Raw genomic sequence first — 26,072 nt, 5'->3', positions numbered from 1 at the left:
ATCAGGAGAAACTGGCCATTAGCAGAGGAATGAAGGGCCATACTGTGTACGAATTACCCAGTACTAAAGACCTCCATGAACTAATGTAGAGTGAAATGAGCAGAACCAGGAGAACATTGTTGTACACAGAAAATGAAACATTGTGGGACCATCAAATATAATAGACTCTGCTACTAATAGCAATGTGATGATCAAGATCAATCCCATGGAATTTATGAAAAAGAATACTGTCCACATCTAGAGAAAGAACTATGGGAGTAGAAACACAGAAGAAAAACACATGATTTATCACTTGGTTATATGGGTATATGATTTGGGGTTGTGGTTTTTAAAAGATTACTTTATTACAAATATGAATGATATGGAAATAGGTTTTGAGTAATAAGATATGTATAAACCAGTTGAACTGTCAGCTCTGGGAGGGGAAAGGGAAGAAGGGAGGGAAAGAACACGAATCATGTAACCATGGAAAAATATTCTTAAAAAAATAAATAATGTGAAGATTAAAAATAATATTACCCAGTACTCTGGGCCCAGATTGGTGACTTGGGCTTCCTAATGTTTGATATTCCCAAAGATAGTTAGGGATAAGTACTGGACTTTTTATTTCATTGATTTATAAGGAATATAATTTACTTATGGATGAGGAAACTTACTCTAATAAATTTATGATCTTGGAGAGTAGCCGAAAAATATTTAAAAATTAAGTAATTGGCCAGAATCACATGACCAGGATGTATGATTTGAGGCAAGATTTGAGCACTGGTCTTCCTGGCTCCAAAGCTAGTTTTTATCTACTATACAATGCTGCTTCTCATAAGAATAGAGTATTTCTCCCCGAAAATATAGCATTTAATACATAGAAAGGGTTAATATTGAAAATGGGTAAGAAAATAGAGGAGCAGAATTCCATAACTATCAATATACACATGAAGTAATAATATATGTTATATACATATACTGTACTACATAATATATATATATACATATATATATATATATAAAATAAACCAAGTTTCCTTAACAAATCATTTCTACTCCTACCATGCTTCAATGTCCTTAGGTGATCCTTAGGATCAAATGGAGGTTGTTGAAGAGCTCACTTACCTGTCAAATGGAATCGGATGAAGCAAAAGATGGTCAAGCACTATATCCGTATATGTGGGCTTAGAAATGAACAGGCTCACAAGGCTCATAGCATGCTGACGAGCAATAGGCTGACTGATGTTGGGCAGTCGGCCACAAATTGCTCTGATGATGTCTGATACCTGGGATGAAAAGAGCAAATAACCTAAAACCTTGCTACTGTGTGTGACTATATTTTAGGGTTGTTCTTGTGGCCTCTACAACTGTGAGAGTGACTCTCTAAGGTGACAGAAGCCAGAAAAATGGGATATTTCTTTATCCTATCTTTTATACAGGTACATGATTCCATATATGTGAATTCATTTATTTTTCTCCCAATGAGGCTATAAATTACTGAAGGGCCTGTCTTAAATCTCTTGTTTTAAATCTCTTTTGTCTTTCACCATGCATATAGCAAATAGTCAGCTCAATAAATGACTACTTAATGAATGAAGTGAAGAAAACTTGGACATTGGTAAAGCCCAAGTAAAGTTCTGGGCCGAGGTCCCTTTAGAAGCTGTGCTCAATTCCCTGAATTAAGACTTCATAGCCTAGCTTCAAATAGGAACCAAAAGCTTTAAAATAACCACGTAGGCAACTCTAGGAGATGGGTTTCTCAAACTTGCTTTTGACACAGGAGCTTAGTTCCCATGAATCTTTTACCTTTTCAAATCGTGTTTCAGCACATTGAACCATTGTCACCAGCAATATCCCTGCTGATTGTTGGATACGAGGATGTTTTAGATTTTTCAGTCCATCCAAGGTAGTTATTATATATTGGGAAAGTTCATTTGGATTGAGAAAAACTTCAAAGACCTGAAACACATTAAGAGAAATGAATTTTCTAAAGTAAGACCTGATGTAAAAGAGCCCCAGACCAAGAGCCAGTAGCCTAGGGTTCTAACACTGTCTGTCTCTGCCATTAACGAGCTACACAAAGTTGGGCAAATCACTTACTCTTTCTGAACTTTAGATTCTTCATCTGTAAAAAATAGTTAAAGGTCTCGGTAATAAATTAACCTAGGATCCACAGACCTTCAAAGGAACTAGGGATAGAAAATCTGCTCTCCCTACCTCCCAGGTTTGTTGTGAGGATCAAATGAGATGATGATACACGTGAAAAGCATCTTGAGGGGCAGTTAGTTGACTCAAAAACAGAGAGAGCCAGACCTGGAGACTGGAGGTCCTGGATTCAAATCTGGCCTCAGATGCTTCCTAGCTATGTGACTCTGGACAAATCACTTAGCTCTCAGTGATGGCAAACCTATGGCATGGGTGCCAAAGATGGCATGCAGAGCACTCTCTGTAGGCACTTGGCTGCCCTCCCCCCACCCCCTGCCCCCAGAGTTCCTTATCAGAAAGGCAGAGGGACTGGGGTGGAGCTGCTCCCTTCCCCCTCTCCACTGTGCCTGATGACATTTTTTCACATCCCCACCTCTCTGCCCAGCAGCCAATCAGAGTGCACAGAGGATAAGGTGGGCAGCTCACAGGTGGCAGAGATGGAGGGGAGCAGAGCACTCAGGCCACTCCCCTCCCCCTCTCAAAGACACCTCCACCCAGCAGCCCAGTGGGAGCTCTTCCTCCCTCCCTTGTGTGGAGTAAGTGGGGAGGGCACAGCACACCCAGTAAGTGGTTGGGGGAGGGGCATGGTATGGGGTCTGGGGAGTGGGTTGGGGGCAGGGCCCAGTACTTCATCTCTAAAAGGTTCACCATTACTGGCCTAGCCCTTACTACTCTTTTGCCTTGAAACTGACACTTATTATCAATTCTAAGATAGAAGAATTTTTTAAGCCTCTTGAAAAGCACAAAGCATAATACAAATGAAAGAAAAAAGAACTCAAATCTTACACTACTATGTAAGTTTTACAAACTGCTTCCTATACAAGGACCCTGGAGTAGGTAGTATAAGCATTATTATCTCCATTTTAAAGATGAAAAAGCTAAAGCACAGAGATGAAATGACTTGCTCAAGGTCGCATCTGTTGGACCTGAGATTCAAATACAGATCTTCTGACTCTAAGATCAGGGTCTTTCCACTACAGCCAGCTATCTAACAAGGGGCAATTATTGGTAACTTAAAGGCTAGAAACATGACCTAAAGAAAAGAAGGCTCAGGTTTAGACAAAGTACTATATTCAAATCCTTCTTGTACCACCTCCCTGACTTAAGTCATTTAACTCATGTAATATCAAGTCAATTAAAAAACTCTGAATCCCTGATCTTGAGAAAGATGAGAATATTTACCAGTAAGAAGAGGGAAAAGAACTTCATATTATAAAAAAAAAACACCTTTCTTTAGACCAGGGGTTCTTAACCCTTTTTGTGTCATGGACACCTGGCTATTTGGTGAAATCTATGGACCCTTCTCAGAATAATGTTTTTAAATAACTGGATGAAGTGCTAAATTTCAGTTAGAGATTCATGAAAATAAAGATGTAATTTTTTTTCCTCATCCAAGTTCGCAGTCCCCCTGAATCTATCCATGTATTTCTTCAAGGTCCATGGATTCTAGGTTAAGAATCTCTGCTTTAGACTCACCTGTTAACTCTTTGTTATTATTTAGGAAGTAAACATTTCTAAGACCTTCAACAATACATGAAATGTTTTTTAGGAACAAATCCTGACGTTGCATAAGGGCAATATCTATAATCTATTTGCTGGACTCAACATCCTAATTATATAACATTTCATAATTGCACATAGGACTAAACAAAGAGAAATTACTGATCTCTATAAAGAAATATCTTTTTTTCATCTGTTTTCAGTACAATATATTCTTAGAAGATTTTTTTTTACAGTAGCAAAGGCTAGATATTTAGGAATGCTGGGGAGAGATTTTTTTACTTAATTACAAATTGACCTAGGTCAGCTTTGAGACTTGGTGATTTTGTGATTCTGTGATTTCAACCATTCCCCTAGTGACCAGGGCATGCTTTTGCCATTACAAATTAAATACTTGACTGGAGTTAGGGGCATAGTATGTAGCAGAAGAACCGAATGGTTCATTTCTATAAAAAGTTATACCTGCGCAGGGATCTAACCTGGGATCTTGGCCTCCTTGGCATCATGCTCTAACCAACCAAGCTGACCAGTCCAGATACATAAGGCGTCTTGAGAAGGACCAAACACCTCCCCTCCAGAATCATGTCAGTTACCTGAGCAATTTTGAAAGGGTTGCTGTAGAACTGTCTGATGTCGTAGATTTCTAAGAGCTCCTTACATTTCTTCACGGCTCCCTTAAAGTTCTGATGACCCTTCTTATCATTAGTGAGACCTGAAAAGTACATGGAAAATACTGGGCATTTTTTTCTTTGCTTCTTTTCTTAAGATTTCATAAATTAGTGTCCAGACTCTGAGAATCTTCATCTAATCCACAACTGAAGATCACCATCTCCATGCTCAATTTTTAAGGTTTCAAAAACATTTTATTTTCTCCTGAAAAATACATACAATTATTTGTCAGCTTCCCTTAGCAACCACAGATTGGGTTGTACACAGATAATTGGGCTATTGGTCATTACTGGTGGGCTATGAGCTAAGCTATCTATCAGGAAGTCTTAAAAAGCAAATTATCAATAGGAAAGATGGAAGGTTGTATGTACATGGGGCAGAAGAAGGTAGATTTGGGGTTTTGGGGACAGGAGAGATAGAAGATGACAATACATGGGAGAAGGAGGGATTGCAGACTCGAACCTGGCTCTAAATAAGAAAGAGTGGCTACAGTCTCTTCTACTTGCTTCTATCCCAAGTTTGGCCAATGCAATCATCCCAGTCAGTACCGTATTGACTATCAGAGATCCCCAGGATGCAATGGCTCTTGTTGCACTACTGTGACTACATACATTCCAGTGGTGGTTCTAATTGCCTCTGGATAAAATGAAAACTACTCTGTTTAGCATTTAAAAATCCTCTACAATATAGTTCCATCCTGTATGTCTACACTGATCTCACATTTTACTACGTTTCAAGTATTCTTCATCCAGGCCAAATGGATACATTTGCTCATTTTCAGGTCTCAAAATTCTACTTCCTGAATCTGTTCCTTTGTACAGTTTCCATGCTTGGTGTGCTCTCCCTGGTGCTTCTTGGGTGCCTTTGCTTCCTTAAGGCCCAGTTCAAATGCTACCTTCTACTCTGTGTACTTCTGAATTGGCTTTCCTTACATTAGCAATTCTCCCCTGCCCACACAGGACTTTGTATATCTTTTTATGTAATATTTATTTACTTTTCTGTGTATGTGTGGGTCTTTTTCTCCCAAAATAAACAAGCTCCGTTTAAAGGCAGGGACTGTTGATATTTTTATTTTTATTCCCATTGTCTACAACAGACCCCGACAATGGAGATAAGCTTTTATTAAGCATCTGCATGAAGCAATATTCTAGAAGCTAGTAGGGTACTCAGCTATAAAGAAAGAAACGATTTAAAAGGAGTTTATTAATAGTAATTGCTAAATAAATGCCTATTGAATTGATTAACAATAACCGTTATTTCTAGAGTCCTCTCAGATAAATAAGGCACTTTCCTTATGATAGCCTTGTGAGGCAAATAATGAAAATACTATTATCTCCATTTTACAGATGAAGAAACTGAGGCTCAGAAAGGTGAGGTGATTTTTGCCTAGGGTCACTAAGTCAGTGTCAGAGCTGGGATTCAAATACAGGTTTTCTGACACTGAATCTAGCATTCTTTCCACTGTAACATAACTGTCATATAGAAAGGTTTGACTATCCTGCTGTTAAATAAAGACAGTAGACTCTGGTGGCCTAGACTTTCTCAGCCTATGACTGCATGGCTCACTCTCTGCCCAGTTGCTGTTTGACTTGCCTGTCCCTTCTCTTTAAGTTTTCTAATTGTTTTTAAAAAATCGCTTTCTGCAATGGAAAGAATGAGGGAGGGGAGAAGTAGCTTATTAGTGCCTAGAGAGAAGAACCCATTGAAGTCCTGCTGGGTTTGGGTACTTTCTTACACTTGATCCTCAGGGTGATGCGAAGCAGATGGTGGGTGCCCTCTGAAGCCTCTTGCATCACCTCCTCCACTGGGTCCCCACAAAGCAAGGCCATTAGAGCCACCAGTTTCCCTAGGTTTTGAAAATGCAGAGGAGGCTAGGGAGGAGGGAAAAGAAAAAGGCATAGGTTAGCCCCTAGGCTCTCTTTGGACTTGTTCTCCTGGTATTCTACTAAAAGCTACAGCAGAGTTGACACATGGACATCCTAATAAAAGGCATGTTTTGTCAGCAGCCCCCTGACCTCTGTTTCATTATGATGAATACCTGAGAGCCCAAAGCCACCCATACCCAGAAGATGGTAGGAAAACAAGGGACTCCTGACCTGGGAAAAGCAGTTCCCTCTCTTTTTAACATCACTCTTGGGCCCTGCTTTCTGGTTCAGACCTATATTACTATCCTGCTCCTGAGCTAACTTTCCTAGGCTTGACCTCCTGCTTTCCTTAAATAGTAGGATTTTGTTTCTGAGAATACCCAGAGCATTTAGAGCTAGAAAGGACCTTAGGGATCACTGAATTTTCCAGAAAAGGTCATTTGAAACCCAGAAAAGATGAATAACTTAGGTCACACAGCTAGGAAGCAGCAGATTCAGGATTTGAATGCAGATTCTCAGAGTCAGTGTTCTTTCCTTTTTACTATGCCATCCCTCACATCTGCCAGGTGTGATAACTTCAGGGGCTGTGATCCCTATGGGTCACTCCCATGTCATTGACTCCCAGTCCCCAGGTAAGGCAATACTTCCTCATGGGGCTTATATTCAGTTTGGGTGGTCACAGAAAAACGGGGAGCATAGCTCTATTGGTGGTCAATGGTAAAGAATCTAAGCTTCTTTTAAAGAAAATATTTAATCTACATTTTACTCTAGTCCCTTTGAGGCTAAGGAATGGAGTTGTGTTCTAGTCTGTTTCCAAACTACTTCCTCAACATGGAAACTAAAGATTTTATGGAATGGAAAAAAGGGCTTAAATGGATGGGAGAGTCACAAAACAGATTTATCATCCTTAAACTGCAGCCAAGATGAAAAGTAGAGAAGGCAACTCTATTCAGCAAATCAGATAGATAAAATATACATATATTTAAATACATGTAAATATATACATATATTTAAGAAAGGAGCTTAATTATTGGGGAAGAAATAGTCTAATCACTTAAGTCCAAAGGGTTGCTTTTTTTTTTTTTTTTAACCCTTACCTTCTGTCATAGAATCAGTTACAAGGCAGAAGAAGAGTAAGGGCTGGGTAACTGGGGTTAAGTGATTTGCCCAGGGTTACCCAGGTATGTAGTGTCTGAGGCCACATTTGAACCCAGGATGGTCCATCTCCAGGACAAGTTTTACCTTAAAGGTATTATTTTTAATTCAGATTCCCTAATATACCATTGAGTCATGATCTTAACTGTGTACAACATACATTTTAATAAACAATGTATATCCTATATACAATATAGCCACAAAACAAAATCAATGATACGTGTGCCACCATATCCAGTAGTGTAATCTCCCACATTGGCCGTATCTTCTCAAAATTGAGGCCCAACTTTATGTATTTTGGGATACCATTGACAGAAAAATACAAGGTACCCCACAACAGATTCCACACCATCATTATAAACTTATCCACTATATCTTCCATTGTTAGCTGTACCACACTTGCTAACAATGTACCAGTGGTATTGTACTCCACTGTATTGTGGGTATTTAACAAATGAGACAGAAATTATACACAAACAATAACAATACAATACAGTAAGAACAATAAAAACACTAAAAAAAATCAGGATAAAAAAAACAATCAGGGGAAAAAAATGGCTGAAAAACCCTTTCCCTGGAGCTTGGTAGTAAAGTTGATTTGCTCAGGGATTTTGTGAATGAACTGGTTGGGGAGGTAAACCACCTAGCTGTCCCCAGCCACTTACTTTTAAAGGCTTGGAATAAGAGGAAAAAAGGATGTGGTATTGTCTGTATATCATTTCAGTAGACAAATAAAGATGTAGAATAGCTCGCTTATCTTCACAGTGGAAAAATAAAGGAGCCAGTATAATCCCATTAAGCCAATTTTCTCAAAGAAAAAAAAGTTTCTGACTTATTTTATTTCCTTAATTCAAGGGCTGCTTACTTGCAAGTTGGCATGTCTGGATAAGGATCTCAGCATTTGAGCCATGCTGGCTGCAGCTCTCTCACGTTCTTGGTCTTTTGCTGACTGTAACCATGGCTCCATGTACTGCAGGAAATCAGGGGCAATCAAGTATGTTAAATGAAATGAGATGCAGGGAATTCCCCAAATTGCCTTTACTCAATTCATATGAGAATCAGGAACTCCCTAATACTCTTCTGTAAATATGTTATTTTTTGAATAAAGAAGTCATGCAATAAAACATAGGTCAGGAGTCAGGAGGTCTGAACTCTGCAGCTGACTAGCAGGATTATTTTGGAAAAATAATATTTTAGAGTCTCAATTTTATTACCTATAAAATGGGGATAATAAACCTCCTTACTTATTTCAGAGGGTTATTGTAAAGATTAGCTGAGATGAGAGATTTGAAACTTTTTTAAAATACAAAATTGCTTTCTTTGGGGTGAGATCATCTCTCAACTTCCTATAAGGATGGAAGTTCACGTATTCATAGGATCTTTGGTGCCCAGGTTGCAGGACCAAATTACTCCCATTGCCTTTCCCCTGCACCAATGATCATTTCATTTTCCACTTCATTTTAACTAAAAAATTAGCACTTTAAATTCATTTTTACCCTAATTACCTTGAAAAAAAAGTTGGGTTACAGCCTGAAATATCGAATGTTTTCTCTTTCATTTGAGCAGATCTAGTCTCTAAATGCCTAACAACTGATATTATGGCTGTTATGAGGTTCTTGAGCCTGTGACATATATCCCTTTGACTTCCTTTCATGCTAGGAACAACTCAACACCATTTAAATAAGTACCTAGGGCATCTTCATTTAGGGCTATGTCCTCACTTGCCACAACTGCTGTACAATTCCGAGTCATAGAAAATAAATCTACAGAATCACAGAATTTAAGAATTGGAAGGGACTTCAGCAACCATCTGGTTTAATCCATATGTGCAAATGAATCCCAACTACAACATGCCCAACAAGGGGCCATTCTATTTGAATTCTTAAGTAATGGATAGCCCACTACCTCCAAGGCATTCCACTCTGGAAGAGCTCTGTTGGGATTTATTTTTTTCCTAATATCAAGCCAAAATTTGCCCTTTTTGCTGCTTCTCATTGTTCCTAGTTTGGGACTTTGAGGCCAAACAAATCTAATTCCTTTCATTTGACAGCCCTTCGAATACTTGAAGACAGCTATCCTAAGCCCCTAAAATCTTTGTCACCAGGCTTAACTTCTCCAGTTCTACCTTAATGTTTATAAAGAGTTCTAACATCTGAGTCTTCCAACACTCCTTTTAAGATGGATCACAGGTACTACAGCAGCCCCACTGACTGATGAGGAACCTAAAGCTGTGTGACTTGTCCAGCAGCACAGAGCTAGTATGCGACTAAGCCACAAATGCAGGTCTTTTGCAAGGCTCTGTCCACTATATCGTGTGTTCTATACACAAGTTCATTTTGGGGGAGGGGCGTCTTTGACCTTTCTGTCAGATCCTAGGGCCCACCATACTGTAATTGTAGAGCCTCACTAAAGCTGTCACCAGGCTATGGTCAAACCCTAGATACTATCTCCTTTTTTTCTTTAAATAGGTTCTTTTAAAATTTTTAATATTTAAAGGTAGTGAGTGACCTACTAAGGGTTAAAAGATGCAATCTTTTTGTGTGACCTTCATTATATTCATTATATATTGTCAGGCTGCACTGGTCTTTGTTCAAACTAACAATGTTTTCAAGCATGTACTACAGCATAGAAATATAGACATTAAATTCCATACTTGTTTGCTTTTTTTTCCATTCTAGTTGAGTATAAAGTTTCCTTGACTTGAATTTTTTTTGATTATTAGGGAATCTGAGCATCCTCTCCATGTGGTTCCACATTTTGTATTTTTTCCATTGAAAATTGTCCCTTAATTTCCATAGACCCTTGCTCCATTATGGAGTATGTAACAACAATTTTAAAGATATGTAATGGGAGCAGCTGGGTGGCTCAGTGGATAGAGAACCAGGCCTGGAGACAGGAGATCTTGGATTCAAATCCAGCCTCAGATACTTTCTAGCTGTGAGACCCTGGACAAGTCACTTAACCCCATTTGCCACTTTTCTGCCTTCCAGAAGAAAGACAACAGATGAAAACAATGTTTATTCTTGGTTTGAGAACTGATGATGGAATCCACATCCATCTTCTTGAAAAAGTAGCATATACTATATAGGTACAAACTATTGCAAGTGTGTTTGATACATTGGTTTATTTTGTTTAACAGTTCTGAATAGAGGTTTAAAAAATACACAGAAGAGAGTAGAAGAAAGGTTCAGAAAGGGACACAGGCAAGAAGATCAGTGTTGGAACCAACATGTTAAATTTGAAATATACATATATTTTTAAATAAGTTGGTATGTAGTGGAGATTCAGTTTCATATTATGTTCTTTTTTCCATTCTTAGGGAAATGTTTGTATTTTATTAACATTTGCCAAATTAATGATAATGTTTAAAGAAACCTTTTTTTAAAGAGGTTGTCCTTGATGAGCACAAGCTACCCAGGCTAGATGAATTGCACTGTCAGGTACAGTAAGAACTGATGGATATAATCATGCTGAATTAGTTAATGATATTTACAAGACTGGGAAAACAGAGGGATGTTGGAAGACTGGAGTAGAGCAAATAGCATAATTTTTTTTAAAAGGAGAGAACAATCTACCAACTGTTAGCCAAGTGAGCTTGACTTCTTGACTGATTCTTTGGAAAATTCTAGAAGGGATCATTAATGAAATGTTAGTGGAAAAACCAGAAAAGGAAGAAATGGTTACATGACTTCATCAAGAACAGGTCAATCAATCAACAAACACTTAGGCACTTTCCATGGGCTATGCTATAGCACTATGCTAGGTGCTGAAAATACAAAGATAAAAAATGGAAACAACTCCTGCTTTCAAAGAACTTATTTTCTATTGAGGAAAATAATGTGTACATGTAAAACTATGTAGTGAGTAAATATGTAGAGAATACAAAATAAATACAGGCCATTAAATAAAATGTAAAGTGGGAGAGAGAGCACTAGAAGTTGTATGTTTTGGGGAAGGGGGAAAGAAGGATCAAAAAAGTGATGCTTGAGTTGTGCCTCAAAGCAAGTTAAGTACTCCATAAGGTGATGAGGAAGTGAATTCCAGATATGAGTATAACTAGTGCAAAAGTATGGAGGTGGGAAATGACAGATTAGCTTTATTTCCTTTTTTTGACAGGGTTACTAAACTAGGAGATCCAGGGAATAAAGTAGATGTAGTTTATTCAGGCTTCAACAAAGCATTTGATAAAGAATCCTATACTTGTGGAGAAGATGGAGATGTAGACTAGATGATACTACAATTAGATGGGTTCAGAATGAGCTGAATGAGTGAAATCAAAGATCAGTTCAATGTTAACTTGGGTGGAGATCAACTTTGCCTAGCTTTGTGCCCAAAATTTTTATCAGCAACTTAGAAAAAGCTGTAGATGGCATATTTGTCAAAGGCAAATGACACAAAACTGGGAGAGATAGCTAACACATTGAATGACAATTGGGATTCAAAAAAATTTTTTTTTGTCATTAAAAAGCTTGGTAGAGCATTGGGCTTAACCTAGCAAGATAAAATTAAACTAGGATAAATAGAAAATTTGACACTTAAGTTTCAAAAAATCCTCACAAGTACAGAGTGATAAAAGTATAGTTTAATAGTTTACGTGGGGGGGGGGGGGAAAGAAAGCTCTAGGGGTTTTTATAGACTGCAAGTTCAACATAACTCAGCAGTGTGATATAGTAGCTCTAATGAGATAGTAAGATCTACTGTGACATTGGGCTGCATTAAGAGAGGCATAGTTTCAAGTAATAAGGATGAGATGGTCACTCTGCACTCAGCCTTGGTTAAATCACATCCAGAGTCTGTGGCCACCAAAGTTTAAATAATCTGATAAATTGCTCCAAAGGACAATCAGGATGTTGAAGAATCTTGAGTCCATGTCACATCAGGAACAGTTGAAGAAACTGAGACTTAAAAACGGACTACATCCTTGAGAAGAGAAACCTGAGGGAGTTGGTGGAGGGGAAATATGATTCATCTTTTCAAGTATTGGAGGATCTGTCACATAGAAGAGGGATTTAGCTCACTTTATTTGATCCCAAGGCAGAAGTAGGAGCAATGGATGGAAGTTACAAAGAAGCAAATTTAGCACTGAGGTCAGAAAAAAAAAATTCCTACCAATTAGAGCTATCCAAAAGTGGATGGGAAGAGGATTCCCATTCATTAGTATCTTCAAGCAGAAAGTTAGATAGCCACTTGTCAGATAATTGTGGGGATTCCTTTTGAGGTATATGAGGTACACCAAATGGACCCCAACATCCAAACTCTTAATTCTGTAATGTTATTATACTATGAATGGGAGACAGCATGAAATTAAAGTGTACCTCTTCATATTCTTCTATTTTTGTCTGGATTTAGCTTTACCAGGGTTAATTCTGGCTTAATTTCTTCAAATGTGTTGTTTATGTGTCCGAGGCTATCCAGCAGGTATTTTGCCTTGTTTCTTTTTCTCCCTTCATTATATGACTTGAACTCATGATAAGTTGCTGCTTCATATTTTCCTATTTTTTTCAGATTCCTCTTCACTCATTTTTTTATTTAGATTTATTTTTGTGGATAGATTTTTGAAAGATATTTGCGTCCTTGTTTCCCTTGGTTGTTTCTTGACAGTCACAGAAGAAGCCCAGTTCCCTCCACAAGTCTCACACCACCATTCTGCACTCCCCAATGTTAGGATGGGATTTGTGCAAGGGGGAGGGAACATCAACCCTGCAGCCATGAAGGGGAAGCAAGCATTGGCCTTTATCTTCAAAGAGCTGAAGATTCTCTTCGAAGCAGGGACTTTTTTCTATATACATTGGTTGCCACAGCTTTGAAAAGGGAAATTGGTGATGAAAAGTGAGTTGGTGGCCATTTTCTCACATTCCCTTTCTGTGTCTCTGCTTCCCAGCTAACCATTTACCTTGTACAGCACCCTGGCATACCCAATCAGGTATGTTTTTCTTGGGGAGTCCCCTCATACTCCAAAATATCTTTCATTCATTCAGGCAATTAATATTTTTTCAGCCACATCCTATATATTAAGTGTTGCAAGGGATGCAAAGTTGAATAAAATCTAGTTTCTAACCTCCAAAAGTTTATAACCTCATAGAGAAGATAAGATTACAGTGACATAAATACCTATAATAAGCATCATTTGATATAGGTATGTTACAGAGTGTTCATTTCTGTCTGGGGTCCTAAAAGTTCATTTCTATAAAAGGTGGCACTTGACATAGGTATTCAAGAGTTAAAATTTCAATAAATATGGGATTAAGGGGTGATGTTGCTGCAAATTCTAAGTGGAAGGAAGGAGTCAGAGGAAACATAAATCATCTAATTTGGTTGCAGCATAGCATAAATATATAGGAGAAAAAAGGAATAAGATATTTGGGCCACAACTTGAGGTCCTGCACCTGCTCTCAACTAGAAGACAATTATAGTTAGATGCAGATAGCTGCTATGTGTGAACTAATTCACTCAAAAGTAAATTTCCATTTTAGAAAAAGGGCTCTGGAGGCAAAAGTCCATATCTAAACAAATCCCTAAACATGAATTCTAGGTTTTTAGCAAGTAGGTATCAGAAATGTTTTGGGGAGGGCAATCTTTTAGCACTCTTTTTTAGTCACATTTTTGGAACTATCTTTTCTGTTTACTCATCAAGGTGACTTTGCTATTCTACTCATTAAATCCCAGCCATCCTAGTGAGAAGAGGATCCTTTATCCTTCATTTTTCATTTTATGCTTCCAACAAATAAGAACAATGTTCTACCACTCCCCCAAAATCTTTTTTTACCTCCAAAATTTGATCAAGATTTTCTAAATGTGGGTCTTGTAGCACCAAACATTGAAGCATTTCACAGAATGCCTGAAATGTCTGCCTGTAGAGAGACTGAAAAGCCACAAGGTAAGTATTATACCAGACTGAAGAGATTTCCAGCTTTCTGAATATCCAATATACAAGTGTTATTTCATCATTAATTTATAATCATACCTCACTCTTGCCCAAGATCCATATTCTTCCATTTAATCACTCATTCAACAAATTTGGTTCTAAATCATAGTTATTGCTAAAAAATCAGAGCCAGGAGATATCACTACTGAGATTCAGAAGGGTTTTACAGACTATTAAGACAAAACAGATAATTACCTCTGTGTTGTATTGTCCAGTTGGCATGACTGCTTGAAGAATATTTAAAATCTTTGTGGAGGGCAGAGTTATTATACTTTTAAGGAGATTACTGAATAAATCAAGTTTCTCTTTGGACCCAAACAGTAAATTGATTTCCTGGGAACTAGAGAGAAATACCAGATCAGGAGTAAGAAAAGTAAGATAATGTCTAATTTAAATATAAGCAGTAATCAAGATGACAAAAAGTGGAGTAATTTGTGCATTATTCTAATGGAAGAAATAAGGAAGTGGGATGGTTTGTCTTAGTCCTTCTAACTAGATCTTTTAAAAGGTCAAATGGGTTCCAACTCTGCCTTTCTAAAAACAGAGTAGAATGGCTCTCCAGTTCATCCCGTTTTCCCAGTGCCTAACTGTTCTGCATGTATGTTGGATATCACTAACACTGGTAGTAAACAAGTCAACACACTGGCTCAGAACATAATAAAAGGATGCATGTTCCCCCCAGTGGCTTTGGAGCTCCACCATATCTGAACGTTCTTTAAAGCCCCAAATTCCTACAAATTGATGATGAGGATAACTTAAATGAAATAAAAAGCCTGTTACCAAATGGATGAATTTTTCTTCCTCTTTCTTCCACAAATTGCACCTAGTTTTAAAACTATCAGTTCAAATGAGGGTCTTGATCCCAAATGAAAATAAACTATGAAGGAGATGTTTTGCTGAGTCACCTCAGGTCAGTGATGGCTATGAAGACTTCCTGGCGCACAGGAGTGAAGAGAGAGTGGAAGGGTTCCTGTTGAATGATCATCTGCAATGAGAGCGAAACAACCTGAGAATCACATCTTCAATTTGTCAGAAGTCATACTAAGACTAAAATCAGAGGCTAAGAGAGGGAGAGATAAAGAATAGGTATTTAAACAAAATTTTCAAGTTTACTGATAATTTTGTTTTGACATAAGAGATACTTCTCAACCACCCCCCAAACCATACTTTCCCCTCTCTTTCTGCCCAAGTACATGTTGTAAAAAAGTTTATAAACTGTTAACAGAAAAGAGAGATGTGTCCTTCAACTTTGATAGTTTGGTTATTAACAACGACTTTGTATTTGACCAGGGTTTTGTTCTTTTCGTGTTGGCCCTATTTATACTATGGCCTCTGTGTATTTGTTCTTTGAGCTCCTGAATTCCTCATATTTACAATTTCTTACAGTGCAGTAATACTTCATTACATTCATACACCATAATTTATTAAACCATTTCCTAGTTGGTCACAAGTATTGTTTCTAGTTCCTGCTATCACAAATAATTGAACGTTTTAGTATTACAAAAAAAATTGGGGGGGACATGTGGGTCTTTTCTTACTGTCAAAAATGGTTATGTAGTCAAAGTAGAGGAATCTTTGGGCTAAAGGATACTCTGTAACTTTTCTTGTTTGCATAATTCCAAAATGTTTTCCAAAATTCATAGCTCTACCAATGTTTTCTCATCTTTTTCCAATCTTTACGATTTTGATAGATATGAAGCGATACTTCATGTTTATTGTAATTTATGTTTCTCTTTTGACTGTAGTGATTTTGAACATTTTTAGGTAGTTATAGTTTGTATTTTTTGTTCATATCTTTTGACAATTCATCTACTGGGAATGGTTTAATTTTATAGCAACTCCTTATGTCAGACTTTTATTAGACATAGTTAATGCAAAGATTTTCCTCCATCTATATCTTGCTCTCTAATCTAAATTAGACTATGAGTCTAATTTCCATTGGACTCTTGTGCTCCTTGAGATTAGGACTTGCCTTTTGCCATTCTTTGGAGCCCTAGCACTTAGCATAGTACCTGGTACACAGTAGGCACTTAATAAATATTTGACTAATTCTAGTTGCATTGATTTTATTTCTTTAAGAGCTTTTAAATTTTCTAGAAACAAGATTGTCTATTTTGTCCTTTATAATCTCCCTGATGCCTGGGCAGGAATTTTTCACCTATCTATAATTAAGAAAGATAGAGGGGACAGCTGGGTAGCTCAGTGGATCAAGAGCCAGGCCTAGAGATGGGAGGTCCTAGGTTCAAATCTGACCTCAGACACTTCCCAGCTGTGTGACCCTGGGCAAGTCACTTGACCCCCATTGCCTACCCTTACCACTCTTCTGCCTTGGAACCAATAATATTTAGATAACTTGCAGTATTAAGTGTAAGATGCTAATCTCCTTGAACCTATTTTTCACTAGACAGTTCTCCACTCTTCCCAGATGTTCTTTGGGACAGAGACTATTTTATCTTCTAGCACAATGTCTGGCAAATAGCAGGCATTTAGCTGCTTAAATGTTTTTGTTTGCTTTTTAAACCCTTACCTTCCACCTTAGAATCAATACTATGTATTGGTTCCAAGGCAGAGTGATAAGGGCTAGGCAATGGGGGTGAAGTGACTTGTCCAGGGTCACACAGCTACAAAGTATCTGAGGTCAAATTTGAACCCAGAACTCCCTGTCTCTGGGCCTGACTCTCAATCCACTTAACTACCCAGCTCCCCCTTGTTTTTTGTTTTAACCTTTGATTTCCATCTTAGAACCAATCCTAAGTACTGATTCCAAGGCAGAAGAGATATAAGGGCTAGGCTGTTGGAGTTAAGTGACCTACCCAGGGTCACAAAGGTAGGAAGTATAGCCATCTAGTTGCCCCTTTAAAATAATGTTTGATTGATTGAGGCCGAATTTCAGATCAGACAAGATGGCGGGGCTGCCTCTTCCCCACCCCCCTACCCTGGCCCCACAGGACTATTAAGGAAACCCAGCTTTTGCTGTTAGAACCAGTTCCTGGGATAAAAGCAGAATCAGATGAAAGCAAAGCTCATTATTTTCATGTGGTCATTGCAGTCCCACAGGATTCCCCCTTTGAGGGAGGGACGACTTTTATACTTGAATTATTTCTTCCAGAAGAATATCTAATGGCATCCCCTAAAGTACGTTTCATGACCAAAATTTATCACCTTAATGTAGCCAAGTTGGGAAGAATAGGTTTCTATATTTTGAAAGATAAAAGCTCTCCAGCAGTGCAGATCCGTAACAGTGCTGCTTTCAATCCAAGCTTCCTTAAGTGCTCCCAATCCAGACCATCCATTAGCAAATGCTGTAGCGGAGCAGCGGAAGACCAATGAAGCCCACGCCGTAGAAACAGCCAGAGCAGGGACTGGGCTACATGCCATGAATAATATTTAAATCCGATCATCTCATCATCAAGTGTGCATCACTTGTCCTGTTCTGCCAGGGCCTCTTCCTTTTTGGTTTGCGTTTAATGGGCACAGTCTTAGGAACATTACAGAAAAACCCAGACCATCTTCAGTCCTTTGGTGATGAAGTGCACATTAGCAAATTTATGTCTTATCCGGATTCACTGTTGTAACCCACGGGCAGAGGCTAGACGCCTCATCTGGATTGTTGTGGCGGAGGCCCAGCTCTGCTTTTATTCATTTCTCCCATCATGCTTCAAGCAGCTAACCAGTTGTACTTTAGAATATACCCCCTAGCCAAGTCTAACCTTAGCGCTATAGATGGACAAGCTTGGTTGCTTGAACAAAAAAATGGGAACATTAAACATCACAGCCCTCACTAATATTGTGATTCTGCTGTCAAGTGTAGAAACCTCCCTTCAAAAAGGCTTGTGACTATTTTGCATGGTTTGTCTAGAAACTTTTTTTTTAACCCCTTACCTTTGGTCTTAGAATCAATACTGCATATTGGTTCTAAGGCAAGAAGAGCCGTAAGGACTAGGCAATGGGGGTCAAGTGACTTGCCCAGGGTCACACAGCTAGGAAGGGTCTGAGGTCATATTTGAATCTAGGACTTCCTCTCTCTAGACCTGGCTCTCAATCCACTGAGCCACCCAGCTGCCCCATTTTTGCCTGGAAACTTTTATAAATCTTAGGTTTTAGTAAAATATTTTTTTATTCTGCTTTGCCTTTCTACAGTTTATTTTGCTGTTTTAATTTCATTTCCCTGATGTGACAATCATATTTGAAGATTAAAGCTAGTCTAGAACGTTTTATGTTTTGGGTCTTCACCATCTGTAGTTACTAAGACTTTGCCAATTTCTTTTCATTGATGCAGATAAGTGATAAAATGCTGCTAAATGAGTCCTCATAAGTTGACCCTGAGAATTCAGAAATCTCTTCGGTGACAAGTTAATTAAAATAAGCTTAAAGAGTATAGAATTATCACTCTTTGGTTAATTAGATGACAATTGGTATCTAGACCTAGGATGTTAGAAAATTATCATCCAGGGAAAGACTGTCAGCAAGCAGCAATTGTGATTGGCACATGGGGTAACTTCTGTGCCACATCATGCTTGGCATTGATATTGACATTATTTTCTTTATTCCCAATTCATCTGAATTTAATATATAACCTTTTTATATTTTATAGGAAAACAATTATAGATTTGTTAATTATTCAATATCTACTAAGCCATTATTACAATCTTTACCTATAAACCAGATGAACAAAATTTTGACCAGTTAAATAGACTATTAGAAAGGTTTCTTCATTTGAAAACCCTGTTTTTAGCAAAATATAATCAATCTTTAAAATTTCTGTATAATCATTTCCTGGTAGTCCCTTCTAGGTATTCCTTAAAGGAGCCCCTTTTTTTTCTTCTTTTATTTTATCTCCCATGATTTTTTTCATTGTTCTACCCTTTTCTCTCTGCATTTTTCTCACTTTGCATAGTTGATTTATTTTAATTTTTAAGCCAATCATATGGCCAGTGAGTCTGAGTTATCTTCATGTTAATTTGCAAGTGGGACCTTTGTCTCTTGCAGTTCAAGGTGATGGTTATGTAGCCCACTCTTGTCTCTATCATCTGGAGTTTCTTCAGAATGTGGTGTATTTTATTGGGCTCTTATGTAAGATGAAGAATTATCTATTAAAATTACATTTTCAAATAAAAAATAAACTAGTGTTGTTTGATTGCTGAATAAAGAATGTTGCATTTATGTTCTTGTATTTTTTGAACAGTCTGATTTTTCTAGTCTATTTCTCTGATCTACTTTTCAGTTTGTTTAAATTCAGTATTAGATATATTTGGTAATGACTGCACTATAGTATAGTTTGAAATCTTTTAATTCTCTAAACCTTCCCAATATTTTAAAATTTTCATTATATCCCTTAATATTTGCAAACTTTTATTCTTCCAAAAATATTTGTTATTTTGTACAATTCTTTGGCAACTTGACTATCATAACTCGTAAGTCTCTGGATGCATTAAGTGATAATATCATTTCTACTCTAATATCCTGGCTATGAATCCTAGACAAGTACTTTTTTTTTTTAAATCAGCTGTGCCACTAATAGCTTCCTGGTTCTGTTAGAGTAGATCCTCTTATCTTCTCACCATTCCGTACCAATTAATCAATCAATCTTCCTAACTTCTTCTACTAATCAGTCCTCTATCAATCATCCATTTCTACTAGAACACTTGGTTTTTATTATGAGTTACATATGCTTGAAAAGGAAGTTGTAAATTATAAATTGGTAAGAGAAAGTTGCCCTATGAATGTCTTTAGTATTGGGAAAATTTCTATCTCTGTATCTCCAGATTTTGCCATGTAGAGAGGATTATTTGAAACTTTACATCTTTGGTCCCAATATCTTACTCTCTTTCCAGGTCCGTATCTTCATTTGGATTGCATGTTAGCATCTGAAATCACTGTATTGATAACTTGCATTATCATTTCCCCCTGAAAAGCAACATCTTTTTCCAAGTTCCCCACTGTTTGGTCTCTATTCTTAACAGACCCACCATTTCCCCTTTTACTAGGCCAGAAATTCTTCACTTGTTTGTATGTTATGGACCCCTTTAGCTTTAGTAGTCTCATAGATTCCTTCTTAGAATAAGGTTTTTAAATAGTAAAAGAAAATGATAAATGTCAGTTGGAGGTTAGTGAAAATAAAGATGTAATTTTTTTTTCCCCATCCAAGTTCATAGACTCCCAAAATCTATCATGAACTTAATCAAGAACTCTTGCTCTAGATAAGTGGTTCCCAAACTTTTTTGGCCTACCGCACCCTTTCCAGAAAAAATATTACTTAGCCCCATGGAAATTAATTTTTTGAAATGTTAATAGCAATTAATAGGAAAGATAAATGCACCTGTGGCCATCACCGCTTCCCTGGATCGCTGCAGCACCCACCAGGGGGTTGTGGTGCCCACTTTGGGAATCACTGCTCTAGATCATAATCTTCAAATTATTTTCCTCCTTTCTTTCTCCTTTACTTCCCACACCCAATTAATCACTGCATTTTGATAATTTTTCCTTTGTTATGTTCTTCAGATTTGCCTTATAGTTTTATCATCAGACGCTTTTCCAATGCTGTTACACACTGTAAGATCTGAGGCAGTAAGAGTCTCAGTTCCAGACAGGGACAAACACTCACAAACACCCTTATTCATCATTAAGATGAACCGTGGAGAAAGACACGAGTTCCAATACCGAGAGTGAATCATGCTTTTGTACTTATTCCATTCCTTTTCACATTTGTTTTTTTTTGACCACCTCATCTATGCTACCATGTTCAAAGATAAATCAATCCCATTCCTGTTATTTGACTCACCTAAATACTCCAGCAGAAGCACCAGTGCAACCAGCCTATGCTCACATCAGCTGAATGCCAGTAAAGCCACTAAAAGATCTCAGTGGAATCTTCCATACCCTGCATGGAAGGGCCATTCATACTCTCTCATGCCTCTGGACATCACAATATCCTATTCTCTATATTATACTTGCTCACACCTGGATTGTTGCAAAAAGCTCAAAGTCTATCCTTAAAAGCAGGGGTCGGCAACATATGGCTCTCGAGCCATATCTGGCTCCACCTGCCAACCAGCCAGTCTGGGCAGAGCCCCAGGATGTGCCCCAGGGGGCCCTTTGCCCCCGCCCCTTATTCCAACGCCTTCCGCATTTATGGCTCTCACTGCCAAAAAAGGTTGCCGACTGTTGCTAAGAGTATTAAGTGGAGGTCACAGCTAACATTTTAGTTATCAGCTAATACTTTGGCAGAATTGACAAGAATTCCCATTCTTATTCCAGAAACTAGGGTAAAGTTGGTCCATTGTTGGAATGGAGGCAAAAGGGCACCAAAGAGAAACTTAGCTTACTTCTTAGTTTTGCCCAAGGTAGATCCTGATGCCATGTACAGTTATCATGTCATTAAAAATCCATTTGTAGGTGGGGGAGGAAGGATTAAAGCATTAGTAAATATTGATGAGTGACTGAAAATTTTACTGGCAAAAAAATGAATCCCTGATAATTTATGAAAACATGATAAGGCTGAACTACTTACATTTATCGCATTCACAATTTGTTCTAAGTGATCATGAATGAATGATTCAGCGGTTTCATCATAGGGTGAAGTTTGGCTGAGAGAAGACAAACATCGCAAGAATGTCAGCTTTTCAGCATCACCCTGAATTCATGGGGGAAAAAAAGAATATTTAATACTTAATAAATGCTCATTGTATTTAAGATATTTAAAAATATGGAATATTAGAGCTGGAAGAGACCCCACATATAACTGCACCTCACAAGCTTTTTATAAATGTGGAAAAACCAAGGCCTAAAAAACTAGACTGTAGCCCCATTTTTGTGGGGCTCAGAGAATGAACATGCATAGATGATTTTCTTGAGGTAACAAGGTTAGAACTAGAAACTTGGAATATAACACACTGTCCTTTCTATTATACTATGCTGCCTTTAATACCTTACATGCACATTGCACTTTTTTTCTAGGTTGCTTTTTTTACATTGATTTTTTTTTATTTTAAGTTCCTAATTCCCTTTTTCCAATACCCCTTTCACCCACTGAGAAGTCAAGCATTATGATACCTATCATACATATGAAGTCATGCAAACTTATTTCCATATTAGCCAAGTTTCAAAAAAAAAGGCAAGATAAAGTGACAGAAAGTATGCTTCAATCTTTCTGGAGGTGGATAGCATTTTTGATACTAAGTCTTTTGGAATCGTTTTGGATCTTTATATTGCTGAAAATAGCTGTCGTTCACAGATGACCATCATACAATATTCTGTATACAACTATGTAAGATGTTCTTCTGGTTCTGCTTACCTCCCTTTGTTTCAGTTCATTTATGTCTTCCAAGATTTTTCTGAACCCATCCCCCATTATTTCTTATAGCATAAAAATATTCCATCATAATCATATACCACAAATTGTTCAGCCATTCTCCAATTGATGGGCACCCTCCTGGTTTCTAATTCTTGGCCACCACAAAAAAAAGCTGCTATAAATATTTTTGTACATATAGGACCTTTCTTTTTTTAATCTGATCTCTTGTATGTATAATCCTAGTGGTGGTTTTGCTGGATCAAATATGATACACAGTTTTATAGCCCTTTGGGCATAGTTCCAAATTGTTCTCCAGAATGACTGCACAACTCCACCAACAGGGTATTAGTGTCCCTATTTTTCACATTCCTTCCAGCATTTGTCATTTTCCTTTTCTGTAATGTTAGCCAATCTGATAGATATGAGGCGGTACCTCAGAGTCGTTTTAATTTGCTTTTCCCTAGTTATTAGTGATTTAAACCATTGATACCTTTGATTTCTTCTTCTGAAACTCCTTATTTTTTATTATTGGCTTTTATTTTTTATAATCTTGCCTGAATTCCCTATATATTTGAGAAATAAAGTTTTTATCAGAAAAATGAGATATAAGGAATTCCTCCCCTCAGTTTCCTGCTTTCCTTCTAATTCTGATCACATTAGTTTTTTTGTGCAAAACCCTTTTTAATTTCATATAATCAAAATGATCAATTTTACCTCTTGTATTCCTTTCTATCTCTTGTTTGGTTATAAACTCTTCCCTCATCTACATATAGCACTTTGAAGGAACCTTTCCTAATGTTTTAATATTTATTTTTTAATTTGATCTGATATTGTTATATTAATTCATAATTACATATGTGTTTTGCTTTGTCCTAAACTTTATAATTTCATAAACCTAAGAATAAACAAATACATACACTTCAATTCTCTCAGAAAGTACAGAAAATAATAAGGAAAACTGCTTCTACTAACCAAATTCAATTTGCCCATCAAGAAGGAATTGAATGTTAAACTGGAAACAATGAGAACCTCAGGATAAAACCACCATTGTTAACTTTGATATGTTAGAATCTATGATGGCTAAAAAGGGGGAGTATTAGGAATAGTTTGATATGGAACCAAATATCAGAAAAGCAAATCTGTAAAAATTCAGAGAAATCAAAGCCATCTATAGACATAAAAATCAAAGCCATCAATAGTCATAAGAAAAAATGCTCTAAATCACTCTTGATTAGAAAAATGGAAATTAAAACAATTCTGCAAAGTGACTAATATGACAGAAAAGGAAAATTATAAATGTTAGAAGGGATGTTGGAAAAATTGGGACATAATGCACTGTTGGTGGAGTTGCAATCTGATCCAATCATTCTAGAAACTAATTTGGAATTATGCTCAAAGGACTCTAAAACTGTGTATACCCTTTGATCTATCAATATCATTATTGAGTCTGTATCCCAAGGAGATTAAAAAAAAAAGAAAAAGGACTTATTTGTATGAAAATATTTATTGCAGCTTTTTGTGGTGGCAAAGAACTGGAAACCGAAGGGTTGTACATTAGTTGGGAAATGGTTGAACAAGTTATGGTATATGATTGTGATGGAATACTATTATGAAATTAAAAGTGACAAGCAGGACAATTTCAGAAAAATCTGGAAAGACAACATGAATTGATGCAAAGTGGAATGAACAGAACTAAAAGAACATTATACACAGTGAAAGCAATATTTTTTGACAAACAACAATGAATGATCTAGTTCAGTGATGGCCAACCTTTTATAAATGGAGTACCAGCCTTGCCCCCACTCTACCTCCCCAAACTGAGTGCTGTGCCTGCCCTACCGCAGAGACCAAATGCCCCTCCTTTCCCTGCCTAGTCCACACAGGGGAGGGAGAATATGCTCCCATTGGCTCCTGGGCAGAGGGGCAGGTAATCTGAAAAAAATGTTGTCAGGCTTTTCTAGTAATAACTGGTGTGGGGGGCAAGTCAAGTGCCCACAGAGAGCACTCTGCATCCCATCTTTAGCACCCATGCCATAGGTTTGCCATCACTTCCCTAGTTACTCAAAACTTAAAAAAAATGAATGTTAAGATTTATTTTTACATGTAATTGGGAGGAAAAATAAAATATCATTGAAAAAATCAGAGGAATAGTAGATATAGACACTCTTAAAATGAAGATGACTCTGGGGTAGCTGGGTAGCTCAGTGGATTGAGAGCCAGGCCTAGAGATGGGAGGTCCTGGGTTCAAATCTGACCTCAGACACTTCTTAGCTGTGTGATCCTGGGCAAGTCACTTAACTCCCATTGCTTAGCCCTTTGACTCTTCTGCCTTGGAGTCAATACAGAGTATTGATTCTAAGGTGGAAGGTAAAGGTTTTTTTAAAAAAATGAAGATGGCTCAAGAAGGAGAAGTTTCCAAAATCAAATTCTGATGACATAATTATAAATGATCCCAATTAGGAAGAAAAGTAGAAGTAAGCACAAGAGAAGGAAATGTGACTCACAAGAAGCCTGTGGAAGTGCTCAGATTTCCCCAGAGCCTCATACAAAAGGTTATAGGAGGCAAACAGAAAGAAAACAAAACCTAAAGGAGCCCTTCCCAGCCAGCCTGTGGGATGAGCATCAGAAAGGTCACATCCAGAAGGAGGACAGGCTAAAGGAAAATGCTACAGAAGACAAAAACAGGAAAAGCAGATTTATGCTACCTCTCCTGTTTGTGGTCTCTGCAAATCACTTTCAACCTAAAAGGAGAACAAATATATTTAAGAGTAAATTAAGTGAAAGGTGGCAAGTGCTTATGAACATGAACCAGGTCCTGGAAAATTAAGTATCCATGAAAGGAAGGCTGTGAAACAGCAAAAAGTATCAATCAGAAATGATAGATATGAAGTCTGCTCATACCTTCCGATCACCATTAAGGAAGTCCTGAACAGATTCTGTCAGGTTTTCTACTACAATCAAACCTGGAGGCCCTTCAATTAGCAAAGGTGTGACATCTTCTGCAACAGTTTTTCTAGAAGTTCCAGGGAGTTCAATGTCTGAGTCTAATTAAAAAAAAAAAAAGAAAGAAAAAGAAAGGCAAAAGTTAATAATTCCTGTGCTATGGTGGTATAACATAATAGTGGTATAGCAAAAAGAACACTTATAACAAATATGCCATTTAATTTAAACCCCAACCTTCCATCTTAGAATTGAAACTGAGTAGTGATTGGTTCCAAGGCTATAAGGACTGGGAAACTGGGGTTAAGTGATTTGCTCAAGATTACACAGCTAGGAAGTGTCTGAGGTCACATTTGAAACCAGGACCTCCAATCTCCAGGCCTGACTCTCTGTCCACTGAGCCACTTAGCTGCCCCACAACAAATATGAAGCAGTGACATCTGTGTCTGAGAGAGAGAGAGAGAGAGAGAGAGAGAGAGAGAGAGAGAGAGAGAGAGAGAGAGAGAGAGAAAGAAAGAGAGAGAGAGAGAGAGAAAGA

At 37.6% G+C, this 26,072-nt stretch overlaps 1 protein-coding gene and 1 pseudogene across 1 annotated transcript in view; one reads left to right on the top strand and one right to left on the bottom strand.

The window, feature by feature from the left end:
- The window catches only part of MROH8 (maestro heat like repeat family member 8), a 72,202-nt gene that overhangs the window by 30,600 nt on the left and 15,530 nt on the right, over nt 1-26,072 (bottom strand). Inside the window, exons 3-11 of the mRNA XM_044659799.1 lie at nt 21,812-21,934; nt 15,207-15,286; nt 14,497-14,641; nt 14,143-14,238; nt 8,242-8,346; nt 6,092-6,227; nt 4,281-4,399; nt 1,789-1,941; nt 1,108-1,268 (exon numbers count right to left, since the gene is read on the bottom strand). Of these exons, the coding sequence (XP_044515734.1) occupies nt 1,108-1,268; nt 1,789-1,941; nt 4,281-4,399; nt 6,092-6,227; nt 8,242-8,346; nt 14,143-14,238; nt 14,497-14,641; nt 15,207-15,286; nt 21,812-21,934 (1,118 nt within the window). The remainder of the gene's footprint in view (nt 1-1,107; nt 1,269-1,788; nt 1,942-4,280; nt 4,400-6,091; nt 6,228-8,241; nt 8,347-14,142; nt 14,239-14,496; nt 14,642-15,206; nt 15,287-21,811; nt 21,935-26,072) is intronic.
- LOC123236595 lies at nt 16,766-17,692 on the top strand (annotated as a pseudogene).

Source organism: Gracilinanus agilis, chromosome 2 (assembly GCF_016433145.1).
Source record: "Gracilinanus agilis isolate LMUSP501 chromosome 2, AgileGrace, whole genome shotgun sequence".
Taxonomy (NCBI): domain Eukaryota; kingdom Metazoa; phylum Chordata; class Mammalia; order Didelphimorphia; family Didelphidae; genus Gracilinanus; species Gracilinanus agilis.
The sequence above is the reverse complement of the archived record's forward strand: the minus strand, read 5'-3'. Positions and strand labels throughout refer to the sequence as shown.